The sequence below is a fragment of the Numenius arquata genome, chromosome 9 (genome assembly GCF_964106895.1).
Source record: "Numenius arquata chromosome 9, bNumArq3.hap1.1, whole genome shotgun sequence".
NCBI lineage: Eukaryota > Metazoa > Chordata > Aves > Charadriiformes > Scolopacidae > Numenius > Numenius arquata.
In genome coordinates this window covers 4,280,407-4,296,422 of record NC_133584.1, presented here as the reverse complement: position 1 = coordinate 4,296,422, position 16,016 = coordinate 4,280,407, and the positions used below count along the sequence as shown (strand labels likewise).

The 16,016-nt window shown below is 44.3% G+C and overlaps 1 protein-coding gene across 1 annotated transcript in view; it reads right to left on the bottom strand.

The window, feature by feature from the left end:
* Positions 1 to 7,448: 7,448 nt before the first annotated feature.
* Positions 7,449 to 16,016, bottom strand: part of TNFSF10 (TNF superfamily member 10) — a 9,065-nt gene continuing 497 nt past the window's right edge. Inside the window, exons 2-5 of the mRNA XM_074153470.1 lie at positions 12,652 to 12,804; positions 11,112 to 11,154; positions 10,026 to 10,133; positions 7,449 to 9,309 (exon numbers count right to left, since the gene is read on the bottom strand). Of these exons, the coding sequence (XP_074009571.1) occupies positions 8,861 to 9,309; positions 10,026 to 10,133; positions 11,112 to 11,154; positions 12,652 to 12,804 (753 nt within the window). The 3' untranslated portion in view covers positions 7,449 to 8,860. The remainder of the gene's footprint in view (positions 9,310 to 10,025; positions 10,134 to 11,111; positions 11,155 to 12,651; positions 12,805 to 16,016) is intronic.

Sequence of the window (16,016 nt, the reverse complement as noted above, 5' to 3'; positions counted from 1 at the left end):
CCTGCCGCCGCGGGCTGCGCATCACCGCCCCGCGGAGACACCCCCCGCCCCCCGCCCGCCCCGCGCAGCCCGGCCCCTGCCTCCGCGCCGCTGCGCGCCCTCCGCCGCGCTGCCGGGGCAGGTGCGGAAGGCAGGGAGGGGAGAGCGGCCCCGCTCCGCCTCTCTCCGCGCCCCTGGGAGGGGGGGGGGGGGGGCGTTGGCACTCGCCGGCGCGTCACAGGAGACGTGGGCGCGGTGGCTCCGCGGGCGCGGAGGAGCCCCGCGGGTCCGGCGCCGCAGGGCGAAGCCCGGGCGGCTGTAAAATCCCTACCGGCATCGTCTTTTAAACTTTCTTCCCAAGTCCCCCGGTGCGGGGGGGGTTTCACCGCCGGCGTTCCTCCCCCTCCCCGCCTTCCATCAGCCGCGGGTCCGGCTGCCCGCACCGCTCCTGCCTGCGCGGGTGCGCCGGAGGGAGCGGGGGGGGGACACGGGTGGGGAGGGGGAGCGGGTCCCAATGTCACCGTTGTGCTCTGGGAGCGGCGGGAAGTTCCTTGGGTTGGGAGCGGAGGGGTTGTTTCTCTGCGGGGTCCCGCGGGGCAGGTGGGGATCCAGGGATGGGTGTAGAAACCCAGGGGGGGCTGCAAGGACCGTCCCCTCCTTCTGCATCTTTGCTCTGCCCTTGGATCTGGGCAGGAGCCCGCTGAGGCTCCAGTTCGGTGAAGCCTCAGCAATCGCCCTCTTCTGTATGATTTTACCTACAATTAGATTTTGGTTTCTGCTGCCCTGCCCTTTGCAGACACCTACGCTGTAACCGTGCTTCCCCAGCCGCAGATCCTGCCGAAAAGGATAACGTTGTACCCGAGAAAGCAGTAAGATGGGAGCAGCACAAGGTGAGATCAGGGACGGGTAAAAGTGACCTCCAGGACACTTTTTGTAAAGAGGGCGTCTCGCCTCCTTTCCAACTCGTCCCTGCAAAGCGACAGAGCTGGCGTGCTATGGCACAGCCTTTTTTCATCCCTGTCTTTCCATCTAGAGGGGCTGCACCCCTTCCCTTGCACCCACCCGGAGGGCAACTGGTGCTCTGAATCCACGTTGGCATCGAGGTTAATCCAGCTAAGGAACCGTTTTATGCTGTTTTTCCAGGGTGCGCTCACATACCTTGTGTCCACCATCTGCTAGCACTATTTCACAGCCGCAGAGCTTTATTTAAGGACGGAGGACAAGCGTGGTGTGACACAACGCCCCGTTACTCTGCCTGTCCCTCTGAATGAGCCTGTTTCCCCCTCGGCGCTTCCCGTTATAATGCAAGCATTAGCCTTAGTGCCTTGTCCCTACCCTAATTTGGATGATGTATTTTTGCAGTTTCATTGGTATTCATCATTCCTGCTCTTGAACCGTGAGACAGTTTTGTAGCAAGTTATTCAACAGTTCCTAAATTTTATGGGGGATGGCTACACATTAATTGCAGCTGAAAAGAAGAAAGAGCCTAACGTGCTTCTCACTTTGTTTATCCAGCTGCCTATAGAATCGTTTAATGTGTTTCTGAAGAAAAATCACGGGCTGTACGCAACCAATGTACAGTTATTTCATATTGCGCTTTTGTGTCCGATCTAATTTAAATTTCATTGCATAGTATTATTGAGGAGCTGGAAACTGCTTCTGTGTTTAGGCTGCCAAATACTTTGTATTATTATAAAGAATTGTTTCACTTTTTTTTCCCTCCCCCTGATGAATTCTCAGACCAGTGGCATTAACTGCAGGATGTTGATATTTGGCAGACAAAACGGCCTGAAGCTATAAATGTGACTTTTCTGTGTAGAGAGCATCCTTCATTCTCATGAAAGTCTTCCAGTTTTTTGCTGAGCTGTATCTTGTCAAAAATGACCATTTCCCTTTCCCCAGGGAGAGAAAAGATTTCTTAAATTTTTTTTTCCAGGAAAAAAAAAAATATTCCTTATTAAAATAACACTTGAACTGAGGTCGGTGTAGCAAAATCGAGTAACCAAAAGTGAGGTAGAACCAGATTTATGTACTCCAGATGGCTTGAGGTTGTAATGCAATGAATTAACACTTAGTTCATTGGGAGTTTGATGTGCTGAGTGATGAGCCACTCGGATCAGAAATGGCAGTTGTGCTTTGAATCCAGCAGCATCAATCCCCTTCTTGTTTAAAGGGTATCATGAGTCAAGGGTTTCTCTGGCTGCTTCTCCTTCGTGGGGTCAGGGCCAGAAATAAAGCTGCTTCTCAGCTGAGAGAAAAGAAAAGCAGCTCCAGTTTTCTGTTTCTTTCTGGTTTCTTTGGCAATTGCAGGCTGAATTTTGCTGGGATGTAAAGAGTTGACATCCCATAAACGTTGCACGATAATGAATTCCTGCCTCTGCTTTGCATGTGCTGAAGGACAGTGGTGGATAGAAGATATAAGGGCTGTGAGAGAAGATGGCTTTCGGCTCCAGAAAGTTATCTACTTGCCCTCAGCTGCAAGAACAGTACTTTTATGTTGCCCTAACAACTGCAGAAAAGATGGAAGTCACTGATGTTATTGGAATGAGAGAAATGGAGAGAAAGAGGCAGAAATTAAGTACTTTTTATTCACAGTTTTGTCCACTAACTGGGTGTATGAACAGAACAGATATTCAAAAAATAATTTGAAAAAAAAAAAAAGCATTATAATGGACATTAGCCTTTCATGGAACTCTTAAAATATTAGTGCTTCTCTTTGGCAGCATTAAAGCTGCGTTGGGCATTGGAGAGAAGGTAGAAGAGAGCTTCTATTTATGGAGTTTTAAAATCTCTCTCTTATGTTCCATTCTTTCCATTTTCTTCTCATCCAATAAAGTTTTAATTCTTGTTTATATCATTGTTTGTTGTCATGGAAATATCTGAAGGCTTTGAGTATAGAAAGATTATGGTTTTATTGTGGAGAGATGAAGAAAGTGGAAAACAGGATTCAAGGGAGAGATCTCCCATTTAAAAATGATGCAGCTCCCACAATTTGCAGAAAAGCAAATGCAGGGTTTTTTTATTACATCTGGGGGCAGAAGATGTTTTGACTTTTATTATAAATGTATTTTAAGAACAGAAGGTAGCATCTGGTGTATGCTCTCAAAGGGTTACAGCAACTATCATCAGCGAGTAGCACTGATGAAATAGTGGTAATCCAAGTTAATAACGTAAAGCCCAGAATGTGCTCAAATGGCTTTGCAGTTGTTTATATGGCATTAAACACCTGGAAGCAGGCTTCAAAACAGTGCCAGTTTATCCATCGGCAAAGCTGTGCTCTAATTCAGCGGCATCCGTTTCAGACGTGGCTTCTCGCCGTCCCTCAGCTCGTCATGCCGCGAGGTCACACTCTGGGCATTAACGTCCCTCTTCGTTTGACCTGGTCACCAAGTGGAGAGAGAACATGTTCATCCATCACAGGTACGTTTACTCTGGGCTAAAAATACAGAGTGTTTATGAAATAATTTCTAGCGTGACAGTAGTAGGAGATGTAGTCTGCGTTTTTTGACTCAAAGCTGACCTGGCTTTGGATGGAGATGTTCATCCTGACTTACACGTGTTTATCAATATCCATTATGATTTGAGTTCTCTTAGCGCCAGAACGTGCGGGATGGGATTGCATAGTTAATTATTCCCGGTCATACTTTCTTGTCGATACGTTTGTCTCATGTTGAACGGGGAGCGATGACTTGGCTCCATTCACCGGCAAACCTGCAGATAATCCACTTTGGCTTCACCCAATAGTTCTATGGGCCACATACACGATTCAGTACAAATCGAGACTAATGTGAGCCAGAGAATTCACGCTCAGACAAAATCGAAAGTATCTTGAGGAGGAATTTGTGCCTCGGGTTTGACTGGGTTTAAATGGTTGGTTTCTGAAAGGCAGTTTGAACAACTTTGGATTCTCTCATGTTTTCTGACGCTGTGATCGTACACGACGTGTTCAGAGCAAAAGTATTACGTGCATCAAAGACAAGGAGTGTGATTTATATTAACTCTGGTAGAACAGCCCATAAAAATGGGAAGCTGCTTAAACCAACAGGCTTCTGCCATAAGGTGCAGCCTCGTCTCACTGACCACGAGCCGCTTGGTGGCATTTCTGTCATGACCCAGAGTCCCAACTCGATGTCACCCCTAAAACTTTCAGAAGAAATGAACGGAAATGTCTATATAGATTGGATTATGAATGTCTCAGGAAAAGCCACGGTGTTACAAAGCAGCAGTGACGTGCGGCCAGGCAGTTAACTGTAATCAGAGGAAAATGAACGATTTTTTTTAACACGTGATACAGCGTGCAATTTCAGTCTGCTCATACAGAGAAAAGTTACGGAGAACCAAATTTTGGATGATTCTGATGAAAATTGCTACAAACTTCCGCGTAACTCTACATGAAAAAAAAAAAAAAACAAACCCCAACCTGTGAAAACTGGATCAGATCCAACGACATCCTAATCTGTCTTCCATTTCTGCTACTGAATGGCACAAGGTGCCTTGGAGGGATGAGCGAGATCTTGTCTCGGCGTGCTTACTTGTGTCATATTGATCATTACGTTCAGCCTTTTCTCAGACTCTACTACTTAGATGTAATCTGTAAACTAAAATTATGAATCTCAAAAATCTCAGTGGCTGAATCAGGCTTTTTAACCGTTTGCGGGGAGTACAGCAAATGCATCCCTGATCCTGTTTGGGCAGGGAATAGTGCTGCAATACAAACAAGAATAGTTACGTTTACTCAGGCAGAGAGAGGCAAAAAATAGAAGTCCGTTTCCATGAAGTAATGAGAGGTACAATAAAAGCCAGCGAGCTGGCATGTCCTCTTTCCCATGGAAACACCAGGAAAGAGAGAATCTTCTGCTGAAATAAAAGCATCCTCTAAGAAAGGAATAATTTCTTTTTGAAATCCTGCCGTTTGGGGCCATGGGGGTTGCTCCTCCCCAGTGATGGCGTACTGGTTCCAGTGGGGCTCGGCGGTGGTGGGGAGAGCCGATCGCACAGATCTACTCGTCTGAGTACCGAGGCGTGAGGCATGCCTGACTATTCCAAATAAAACCTAAAACAAACACGGGGCTAAATGTATTTAGATTATGAGTCCATCAGGGAGGCGAGCAGCGTTTTTGTTAATCAAGTGGATATGCAGTGAGTAAGAACAGCAACACAGGGTCTGCCAGAGCCCTCTACAGTGAGAATGAGACGATACTGGGAGCTGCCAAGAGGTGATGGCAAAAGGAGACACCCAGAGGTGTAACAGCCCTTGGGGGTGGCTAAGGTGGGGGCAATTTTCCAAGGGTTTTTTTCCCCCAGGAGCAACCGGTTTCCCTGCTGTGGCAGGGTGCTGCTGCTCCAGCCGTGGCCCTTCTTGCACACACAGGACAAACCCCCTCCCATCTCAGGGCTAGGCTCAGGTTAGATGATTCCTTCATGTCTTGTTGAGTTTCCAGGGTTCGCCTGGGTTTTGTACCCTTTTCTGGTGGGGCAAATTTTGGAAGCAGAGTGGAGAGAGCACACAGTATCCCATGTTTGCTCTGGGGGCAGGGAGTGTATTTGTTTTCAACATTACTAGGAGATCTCCAGTTTATGGCTGCTTTCCAACATCTGTGCAAATGGTCCTTATCCCTCTGAATCCAATATATCTTCTACTGCAGCTTGGTGATGGACAAGAACTAGATGTTTCCATACTAAATAAATTTCCCAATGCTTAAGTAATTGCCAAACATGAGAAGGACCTGAAGGGAAGTGCTCAGGGTTTTGTAGTCTTTGGTCATGAGATCATTTTCAGTGTTTTCTTCCATGTACTGCTTCCAGATGCTGTTCACCAACTAGGGCCTGGAAGCCAATTACATTGCATTATGCGATATGGGACTGCTCAATGGCTTGCATTATGTCCCTTGTGTTGCAACCGTTTGTGGCATTTGATGGATTATAACTGATACCAACCAATGTCAGAGAAATTATTTCGGCCCGGAGTGTTGTTATGGAAGGCGTAGGATGGACCCAATAACCACTGCAAGACTAAAGAGCTATTTACTAAAAATGTTTTATACAAAATGCCTGTAGAAAAATGACAATATTTACATGTTACCACAACCTACATCCACAAATAAAAATCTGCTACATTCGCTGTTCAACGTGAAGTGAGATGAAAAGTGTGGTCCAGGGTGCAAATGTACAAACAGAACTTGCTACGTCTTTCCATTCTTCTTCAAATGTGTCCATTCTGATATTGCTTGATAACCTCAAGCAAGCATGCCTTTGGATTATTCAGAAATAAAATATCATTATTGGGTGTGCTCCCTGTTGAGATACACCCTGCGTGCAGAAATCAAGATTATGTACATTTAGATAAAAAAGGAACATGATGCCAGGGAGCGTTCCTCAAGTGACAGCCGGCACAGTGTTATATATTGAGAGTTGAGGAGAGAACATAGAGAAAAAAAAAATAATCTGTGAGTAACAGACAGTTTGTCTTAGCGTCAGCTGGAAGTTTGTGGAGACCCCCCCCAGTTTCCCTCCAGCCTTTCCTCGCAGCCATGAGACTTAGGTTACACAAATCGGTTCTTGGCCACAAGGGAGGGTTTCTGACTCTAAGTTGTCACCAGTAAATATGAAATACTTTTTCACAGTTCAAATAATTTTTTTTTTTTTCAAATTAGCTCCTAAAATAACATTTCTAAAGAGAAACCACAAACTTTTTAATATAAGAATCCGCTAAAAAAAACCCCCAAACCTCTTAACCCTGTGCCGAGATCAAAAAGCCCGGTCCGTTTGCAAGGAGAACTTACAAAAGTAATTTGTCCAACATAGGAGACATCCAGATACATAGGGAATGGCTTTTTTCTCCCAAGCCTTCTCTGGCAGACATAAAATTTCTGAATTAAATACAGAAATTGGAAAGAAAACTGTAGAAGTATTTCCTGTTCTCTGTTGAAGCAGATGATTTGAGAATGATTTGAGAACCCAAGTGTTCCAGGAAACGAGGGAGAATTTCACATATTTGATTACCACTGAGAACAGTCTATGTGATGCTACGTTAAAACAGCAGAAAAAAAGTTAAAACTCCTCATTTTAGGCTTACGGCAGTGTGTTTCCTTGCCCCAACTGGTCAAAAGGAGGGTAATTCTGAAATTACTCTCTTGCTGCTCAAACACAGGTATTTAAGTGAACCAACGAACCTGTTTTTCTGAATGACAAAATAAATGCAGGTGTTTGTTTCTATTCATTCCCCCTTGTTGATAAAGTAGTAAGATCAATGATGCATGTTTACTCACGAGGCCCATATGCAAGGGCTGTAGAGTGATTTAATTATCAGAGTGCGGAGGTGAATGGGAGGGTTCCCACGGCAACCTTAGTGCATTAAAAAAAAACAAACAGAGAAGCAGATTTTCTCCTGGCATCATTCTGCTGATGCAAAGTAGTATTTGCAAAACAACTGCCTTCCTTTCCCCTCCACTTTCTTTTTTTTTTTTTTTACTTTCACCTTCTTTTCCCCACTGTTTTCTCTGAACCTGGGCAAAATGCACTCATGGTGCAAACGTCCTCTGATGATGCTGTGGATGTGGTGATTAATGCTACCTGATTTATGTTGAGGATATAGCCCACACAGCTTACACTTGCAAATCCTTTTTTTTTTTCCTTTTTTTTTTTTTAAACTATAAAATAGTCCCACTCAAAGAGTTAAAAAATATAGTTGCCATTTAAAAAAAAATAATTCTGGTTTAAACAAAAATTATGAAAAATTTCCACCCGTTCCTAAACATAAAATAAAAATCAAAACAGCATTACCCAAACTGCAGCTCTTGTTTAAGTACAGATAGTTGTGTATGTTTTCCTTAAAATATTAGTCACGGGGGTGTGTTGTTCTGCATTACACCCTACCAAATACAGGCCAGTACAAATAAACATGGAAGAAGCGTGTCACGCTTAATTTGTGGCAAATGTCTAACCGAATTCAGGATTTACAGAAAAGCACCCATTTTTCTGGATGAAGTACTTGCTGTCAAAAAGCGTAAACAGCAACTGCATTACTGAACCTGTTGGAAACCTGGTGAAATCTTTGCAGCACAGCAATTAAGTAAATAGGCACTATCATAATGTGCTGATCAAAATACTGATTGATTTCAAAAACCTCTTCTGTGCCATTTCAGCAGCTGTTTTTATGTACAATCTCCTGAATAAGACAGACTAATGTGTTTACTCAAGCCATGATGCTGAAAAATGCTTAAGCACATATTTAATTTCAAGCATGTAAATACCCTGATTCAGCCAGACTGTTCGTGTGCTTAAAATTAATTAGGCGCTTAAGTGCTTTATTAGATGAGATGAAGACGTGCGGTTTGAGTTTCTGATGGCCTTTCAATGTGTATAAAACTCAAGTTCAAACAAAAAACTTCTGGAGTAACTCTACGGGCACCTGGGAAGCAGTACTTGCCAACGGCTCCTTACAAGACCTGATATTCAAGATGGGGTCCCAATGGAGACCACGACTAAAATTTGATGTCCCATCTCCGCCTCAAGTAACCAGACCCGGAGCATCCTCCATCCCACTGGAGGCAGCGTGGAGCATCTCTGTGGGGGTGATGGCGAGCTCTTACCTGCCGGGGGTTCTGGCCGAAGGTATCATCCGTGGCGTGTGAAATCCTGGCTGGGCAGGGAGACGTGGTACCCGTGCAAAGCATCACCATCCGCAGCTGCATCCAGCTGCTGCTGCCCCTTCCCGGCTGGTGGGAGAGTATTCGACACAGCCGGACCTCGTGCTGAGTGAGCTGAGAAAGGGGAGCCTGGTACAGTCAGTATTGCTACAGTGTTTTATCCCCTATTTTATAGAATTTTAGGCTGGTCCTGACTAGGAAAACTGGTTCCCTTGGAGCGTGATTTTCATCTTTTAACTGATCATAAAGGCTCCAAAAAAACTTGCTTCTTTGTCCATGTCAACTATGTCACTGTTACTGACAGAGACAAAAATCCTGTCATCTCTTTTCAGCTGAAACACACCACCTTGGTAGATGGAATAAAGTCCATATTCTGCCTTTTTGGACCAGCAGCTTGTTCTTGCACTTTTCATGAGCAAAATGGGCTCTGGGTAATTAGTCAGTTTGTAAACATACTGGACGAGCTGTTTGGGGTTCCTGATTTGTGCCAGCAAATCTGAATCCTCGTTCTCGTTTTCACGGAAACGAAAATAGATTTGTGAGTAGATGTAATAAAAGCCCGTTTGGGGGATCACCAACTCGCCGTTTCTCAGCTCCACGTTGTAGAGGAAAGAGTGGCCTCTCCTCGACGATTCCCAGTTGCTTATTTTGTGCCCGCTCCCTCTTCTGGGCAAGGAATCTACTTGAGAAAAAAAAGAGAGAAAAATATTAAATTAAAAGCCAGGTAGTGAAGCCAGGTGTCTGCTAGTTGGGGAGTTTGATTTTTAATAACAAAGTGAGGAAACCTGCTCTTCCCAGTGGTTCATGATGTCCCTTCTCAAAATAATTTGAAGGTCCAGAATCAAGCTGGTTAGCTCTATGGGGGAATTCGCATGAACTACCTTTATTTTTAATTTTTGTGCTCCCAAATAAGAGAAAAATCATCATGTCGTTACTTAGTAACAAAGTTAAAATAGCCATTTGTGCCCGATACCCTCCAAAGCTGTAGAAACCCTACCAGGGCTTTCATTAATATGGCCTGAATGTCAAGTCTCTCCTGTCTCTGTCTTGAATTTCTAATAGGTCTGTCACCATAGCAGCTGGTCACAAAACTAACAGAAGGAAATTAAAGGAAAGAAAAGAGGAAAACTTAACGTCAGAAAGAAGGATACTTATTTTTTTTTCCCTTAATGAAGGTTCCAGAAGAAAAGTTAGGGAAGTACCCAGAGGCAATGGGCTTTCTCCCTGTTCTGCGAGAATTAGCTGAAAAAAACGTTGTCTGGGACAAGAAGACTTTTTTAATGAGGTGTTTCTTACTGTTAACGCAATGCAAGTGTCAAAAAGTGTATGTAAGCATGAGGCTAGCAATGGGAGAGTGATTTCTGCCATCTTTAACAGGCTTTAAAGGTTTTTCCTTACTGCGTGGGGAGAGGGAGCTCCTCCTGTTGCTGTTGCCCGTCAGATGCGCTGCGATCCTGTTGAGGGGTGGCTGCCCATCGGAGTGCGACAGCGTCAGGGCTCGGTCAGCTGAGGCAAGAGCAGAGAAGGAACCCCACGTTAGAAGCCAGAGTGCCAGAAAGCACGTCTGTTCCACTCCACTTGATTTTAAGGAATAGGTATGTCATTTTTTTAAAGTGACTAAATCATAGACCGAATGCTATATATTGGCTAATAGGGCTCAAATTTCTCTTGCTCTCCTTGAAATTTCTTTATACACCTATTTGTGCTCCTTTTTCTCCTCCCCCCCTGCCCCACAATTACCAATAGACAACCTAAAATAACCCATATATACAATTTTCATATTCATGCCGAGTAACTTTTAAGGTTAAGTATTTGTGGTCTTTACTCTGAATTTCCACTTGGAATCATCATAGAATGGTTGGAGTTGGAAGGGACCTTAAAGATCATCGAGTTCCAACCCCCCTGCCCTGGGCAGGGACACCTCCCACTAGACCAGGTTGCTCAAAGCCCCGTCCAGCCTGGCCTTAAACGCTTCCAGGGATGGGGCAGCCACAACTTCCCTGGGCAACCTGTTCCAGTGCTTCACCACCCTCACAGTAAAGAATTTCTTCCTAATATCTATCTAAATCTCCCCTCTTCCAATTTAAAACCATTAACCCTTGTCCTGGAGGTCATAATGCCTTCACTCAACAGGTTTAGAGCTGCAGAAGCTTCAGCAGAGCTATTCCTTAACTCATCTATGTGTACAGCAGCCCAGTGCTGCGTGTCCCCAGGAGAATACGTTTAAATGTCCCCATAACACTGTGGGACTGAGGTCTAGAAGCCGAGTCCTCCATATCCACCTTCCTCTAACCACTTGACCGTATTTCTGGCTCCTGAAAATTTGCCTTCTAAGTAATAAGCAATCTTTTTTTTTTTTTGATGACTCGCTGCCAGTACAAGATCTGAGTCAGTGTCTTCTGCACTTTTAAAAAATTGAGTCACTACACATCAGGTGCCACTAGCAGCTCCTTTTTGCCACAGATAATAAAATTATTATAGTACCGTTGACTGCAGATATGTTTTCCTCGTAGCTTCTCGCCATCATCTGTCAACAAACACAGAGAAAATGAATTAGTTTGTCAGCAGAAACTGAGAGGTGCAGGAAAAACCACTCCTTTCTCAAACTCATGAATAAAGGGTATTCTGCATTCGATCAACATGCACATCAAAAATAAAAAAAGCCTATTAATTTGTTGTAACAAAGTACTCCTACGTTTACATCCTTTATGTAATGAAATACGTGGGAAAACATTTTCAAGAGCGCTCAGCCATCTGGGCTTTGAGTCTATTGGAAAATTTGACTCTCATGCTTTTCTCAAATAAGAAGAGCTACAGCATTACAAGCATCAGCTTCCATTTGCAGAATACCTGGCAGCGTGCACTTCCGTGGGATCTTAGCTCTGCGAAATTACATTTAACGTATTTTCATACCTCTTCCCATCTGTCTAGCTAAGCTCTTAAGCCAGGATATCTTACTTTGTGTATTCCCCTTCTTTATAACTGTTTGCTGAAACAAACTACTCTGGTTACCGACGGCGGTGCAGCCGCAGCAAGCATGCTGATGGCTTGAGATGATTTACTCCTATTGCCACGTACTGACGGGTTCTGCCCTGCCACATTTCTATTTATCTATCTATCCATCCATCTATATTATCATTATCATCATTTATTATTTCTGGCACCCAGGCTATCTTTTCTTTTAAGCATTCAAGGAGCTGGTAGGTATATTAGATGTGTAAACGTCCACCAAATAAACCAGTATTTTCCTTTTGCAGACGTTCAGGGATTTCACTGACAGAACTTCCACCAAAGGAGCCCAGATCTCTGAATATCAGTAAAGGATCTATTCTGGGCTGCGAGATTTGCCAGGTAAGTTTCAGCCAGAAGTGAATTTTTATGGATGGCCTTTTTTTATGTGCCGGAGATAGGCTTTTGAAAACCATTCCAGAAGATTTTTGCCTTTCTGATTTTTTCAGCCAGGCTTATTTTCTTCTCTGTAGCCAAAATTGTACGTATTGTGTGTAAGTCAGGCGGGAGACGGTGTTCTCTGAATGCTGAGCTGGGAAGGTGCTGTGCCCGGTGCTGTGCGCTCGCTCGCCTCGCTCTTTCCTCCCCTAATTAATGCTCATGGCCAGACCTTTTCCCAGACACCTTTTTACCTCTCCCCATGTTACATTTCATCTCATTTTCTCACGCCAGTCTCCCTCTATTCCCGAAGCCGGAGTGACGCCTCTGCTACCACTATGGTCTGTATGGTCAGGTAGGAAACAAGCTCGAGTCAAGCACTTCCACCCTGAGGTATTTCAGATCAGCCAACTTATTGCTGAAATTGGCTTAGTACAAACTGATTGTCTTTGCTTTATTATTTCCTGAATGGCAGGAAATTAATATTTTTTTTTGCTTCAGTGTAAGCCCTCTGCAGCTGAAGGTATGGCCTGACTATTCCTTTGCAATAAAACAACCCCCCTTTATTCTGCCGTTAGGATTCCTTGAATAGCACCATCACCAAGCACGCTGTTTCAGCGTGTTGGTTCCCAAATACCTTTTTAATTAACTTTCCCAGGTGCCACTTTACTTGCCAGCAGGGATCAGCCTCTCTGTCTTCGATTTCAGTTAGATCCAGGTTTTGGATGAAATTTCCCATTTCCTCCCCGGTGAGACAAGCAATGCCGCTCTTGGAGTAGGTATCCCGGAGCTGCAGCAGAAAGGAAAGGCAGGATTTTTCACCTGTGATGTGCTTGCAGATGTTCAGCTGTGGTAGGTCACTAAATTCACCGTGCTTAGGAACACACTTTCTTTTGAACCATGCTGAGCAAATGCTTTAAAGAAGTTATGACTATAGAGACAGCACGAGTAATTCATCCTGATTTTACATATTTATTTAATTATGATGGCATACCCAATATGCAAAAATATACTTACATTATCTCCATGGACATAAATTTGGTATCAAGCACTCGACTAAATAAGCTCTGTGAAAATTCAATACCCAAATCGCTAATGTTGTGCATCCTTTAGTTTCTCTAGTTCTGCATTAAAAACATTTCCTTTGCACAAGGGATTTTTCTTCGCAAATTATTGAGGATGAAATCAAATAGCAGACCTTAAAAAAGTATTTGCCATTCTGCCAACACCATTTACAGTCCAGGCTTTTACTGGTATATATCCATAACATCCTCCCTGTAACTGTGTGTGTCCTAATAGTCCAGAACAAAGTCCAGATGACAGAAATGACACTTGGGTCCAAATGAAATTATAAATGCTGAATGCTCGTGACACGGGTCTATGTCTATTCCCTCTAGTCATCGAGAAAACGCTTCTTTTTTTTTTTTTTCCTGAGAAAAGATAAATGATTTTGAAGAGAGTGGCAAAACTCCTGTTGCCTCCAAGGGAAACCTGCCTGGGAGAGCTGATGGGAAGCAAGTGCTGCTTCCCAAGCCCGGCAGCATCCGCAGGTCAAGGCGAGAGACACAACTCCAGCTGGCGCTGTTGGCTCAGGCAGGAGCAGAGAAACCTGCGCTGCCTCCCGCAAAGGCCAGCTGAGATCAGCTCCCATTCGCTCCCAGTTCATTGGCAAAGACCAGTAAGGTTGTGCCAGCAAAGTACTGCAGGGGCTTAGAAGAAAGAGCAATCAGCAATAAACAGGCAGATGGACTTCTTGTAACATTTAAACGTCACTCTGCTTATGATAAAGAAGTGTAGTTTAGTTTGCTAAACAGATACATTTATTCTGCAAGTACCAGTTTTGGCTGTCCTTGAGACTGGGGTATTGAAAGCAACAAATGGAGTCGCCTCCTCCTCCTCCACACTCCCTGCTTTCCTGCCCCTTAGAAAACAAAGGCGTTTAGGAAGAGATTTCCCGCTCCAGGAGGATGAGGAGAATTCACCCAAATTACCCTGCAGGTCCTACCAGGTTGAGCAGCACCTTCGCTTTGCAGCACCACTCTCTCGAGCTTCATCTCATCCTTGAAATGATCTTATACTTTGGAGGCACCAGAGTGAAATGGGGCCACCGCTACGAGTGTTTGTGAAGGTCTCTGTGTCTCTGCTGAGGAGCACAGGGATATGCTTGAATCAGGTTTTTTGTTTCAAGAACTCACTTAAAGTGATTAAAATTACGTGCTAAATGAGGTAAAACAGCACTTAAAACTAGGGGCTCTGACAGATTTACCTGTACTAGCTCCTGTAACAAAGTAGTTTGATGAGTTTAAAAAAAAATAATATATGTGAGCAGTTGGGATGTTGCTGTTTATTCTCTTACCAGATCTGCTACAGCTTTCCTCTGAGCTCTGCCCTCCAATCTGGGAGCAGAAAGTCCCACACTTCTGCCTTCTCCTTACCTGCAGACTTTCCCCCCCCAAAGAGCTTCACAGTATTGGAACAGTATTTTGCATGCCTTTTGAAATTCTCAGGGGATGCAAACTTGAACCAGCACGGTACGGTGCTGCAGGATCGGCGTTTCTGGGTAGAGAAAGCGAGGCATCAGGGTGCTGTAAGGCTCAAATGAGGGTTATCTGTAGCACTGAAGCTTTTGAGGACAGAGGTCCTGCAGGAATGCTATCTTCTAAAGCTTCTCTCCTAGTCTAGGAGTAATGCAGGGACTATGTTTTTCAAAACAGAAGGAAGTCTGAGGATATTTTCCTTCCAGCCCCATATCCTGAAGCATAATGAACTTTATTGTGCTCGTGTCTCGGCACTTCCTCCCATAGCAAAACCGTGAGACAAATGGTCAGATTCGTAGTCCTACTCAGAATACTACAACTGCAGAGAAGAAAAAAAAAAAAAAAAACCAAACCCGCTAGTTATGCATTATTCTTTTTGTAAAGATAAAAATATCTGCAGTCTGTGCAGCCATAGTCAGCTGGTGAAGGTGCAGAAGCGCGAGACGCTGTGAACAACAAAAGGAAGAAAAACGGGCAGACAAAAATCGCAGTTTATCTTTTGAGATTTATTCCACATGCACCGCGTGGATGCGGGGTAGCAGACTGTGTTTCTAGATAAGCTTCTTCCTTGTTTATTGTGCACCAGATGGCACATGCAGGAATATGTGCTTAAGGTGCCCCCTCCAGAGCCAGCAAGCTCACTTTATAGCCCAGCAGAACTTGGGTGTGGGCAGGCTTAGCTTTTCACACCAAATGCAGGCTTGTTAGTCTTCACAAACAGTATTTTGGGCAAGTATCACTAGATGTGGTTGTGTCCCAGGTGTACATATTGGAATAAAAGGAAGGGGAAGAGAAGTGTGGTTGCTAGTTACTTAGATTGGCAAGCTCGTTAGCAAAAGACTCTGAGCTGTCTGCATGAAGAGACAAGAATGCATTTATGTATTTCTCTTCATTAGCAGTATTATGAAACCTGATTTCATAAAATCAACACATTTCCGTGACACACACGCACACACACCCCCTTTCACCAAATATGGGCCAGCCACGGCTCTAATACTTAGCAGGAAAATCTGTTTTACGCATTTCCAAAGTATGAACATTGGCTTATAGCGTAGAATACCGTATATGCCCTTTAACATTCGCTTCACAGAGGGCTTTGGCAGCTCAGAAGACTCCACCTATTAAATCTGATGTGGAATAAAGGCACAGGTAATGTAATATTTTACATTTATGCACTACTTTCTGAAGTTATACGACTACAGTACACTTACCGGCAGCCAGGTTACCTCTGTGCCGGGGAGAGCCACGTACTGGTACAACTTACAGCAGGGCAGGAAATTTTGGGCAAGACACTCAGGGAAACGCAGAGTTACCTGGGCGTCAGTGAAAAGCAGGACCGCACACAGAAAGGCTCATGGGACTATCACCTAAATGTCATCTTCTTGGAATGCAAATGGTCTTGTGCAGGAAGAGGAAAGAGTTAAGCAGCAGCCAGCAGGCTTGGAGGGTGGCCGCAAGGAGACCC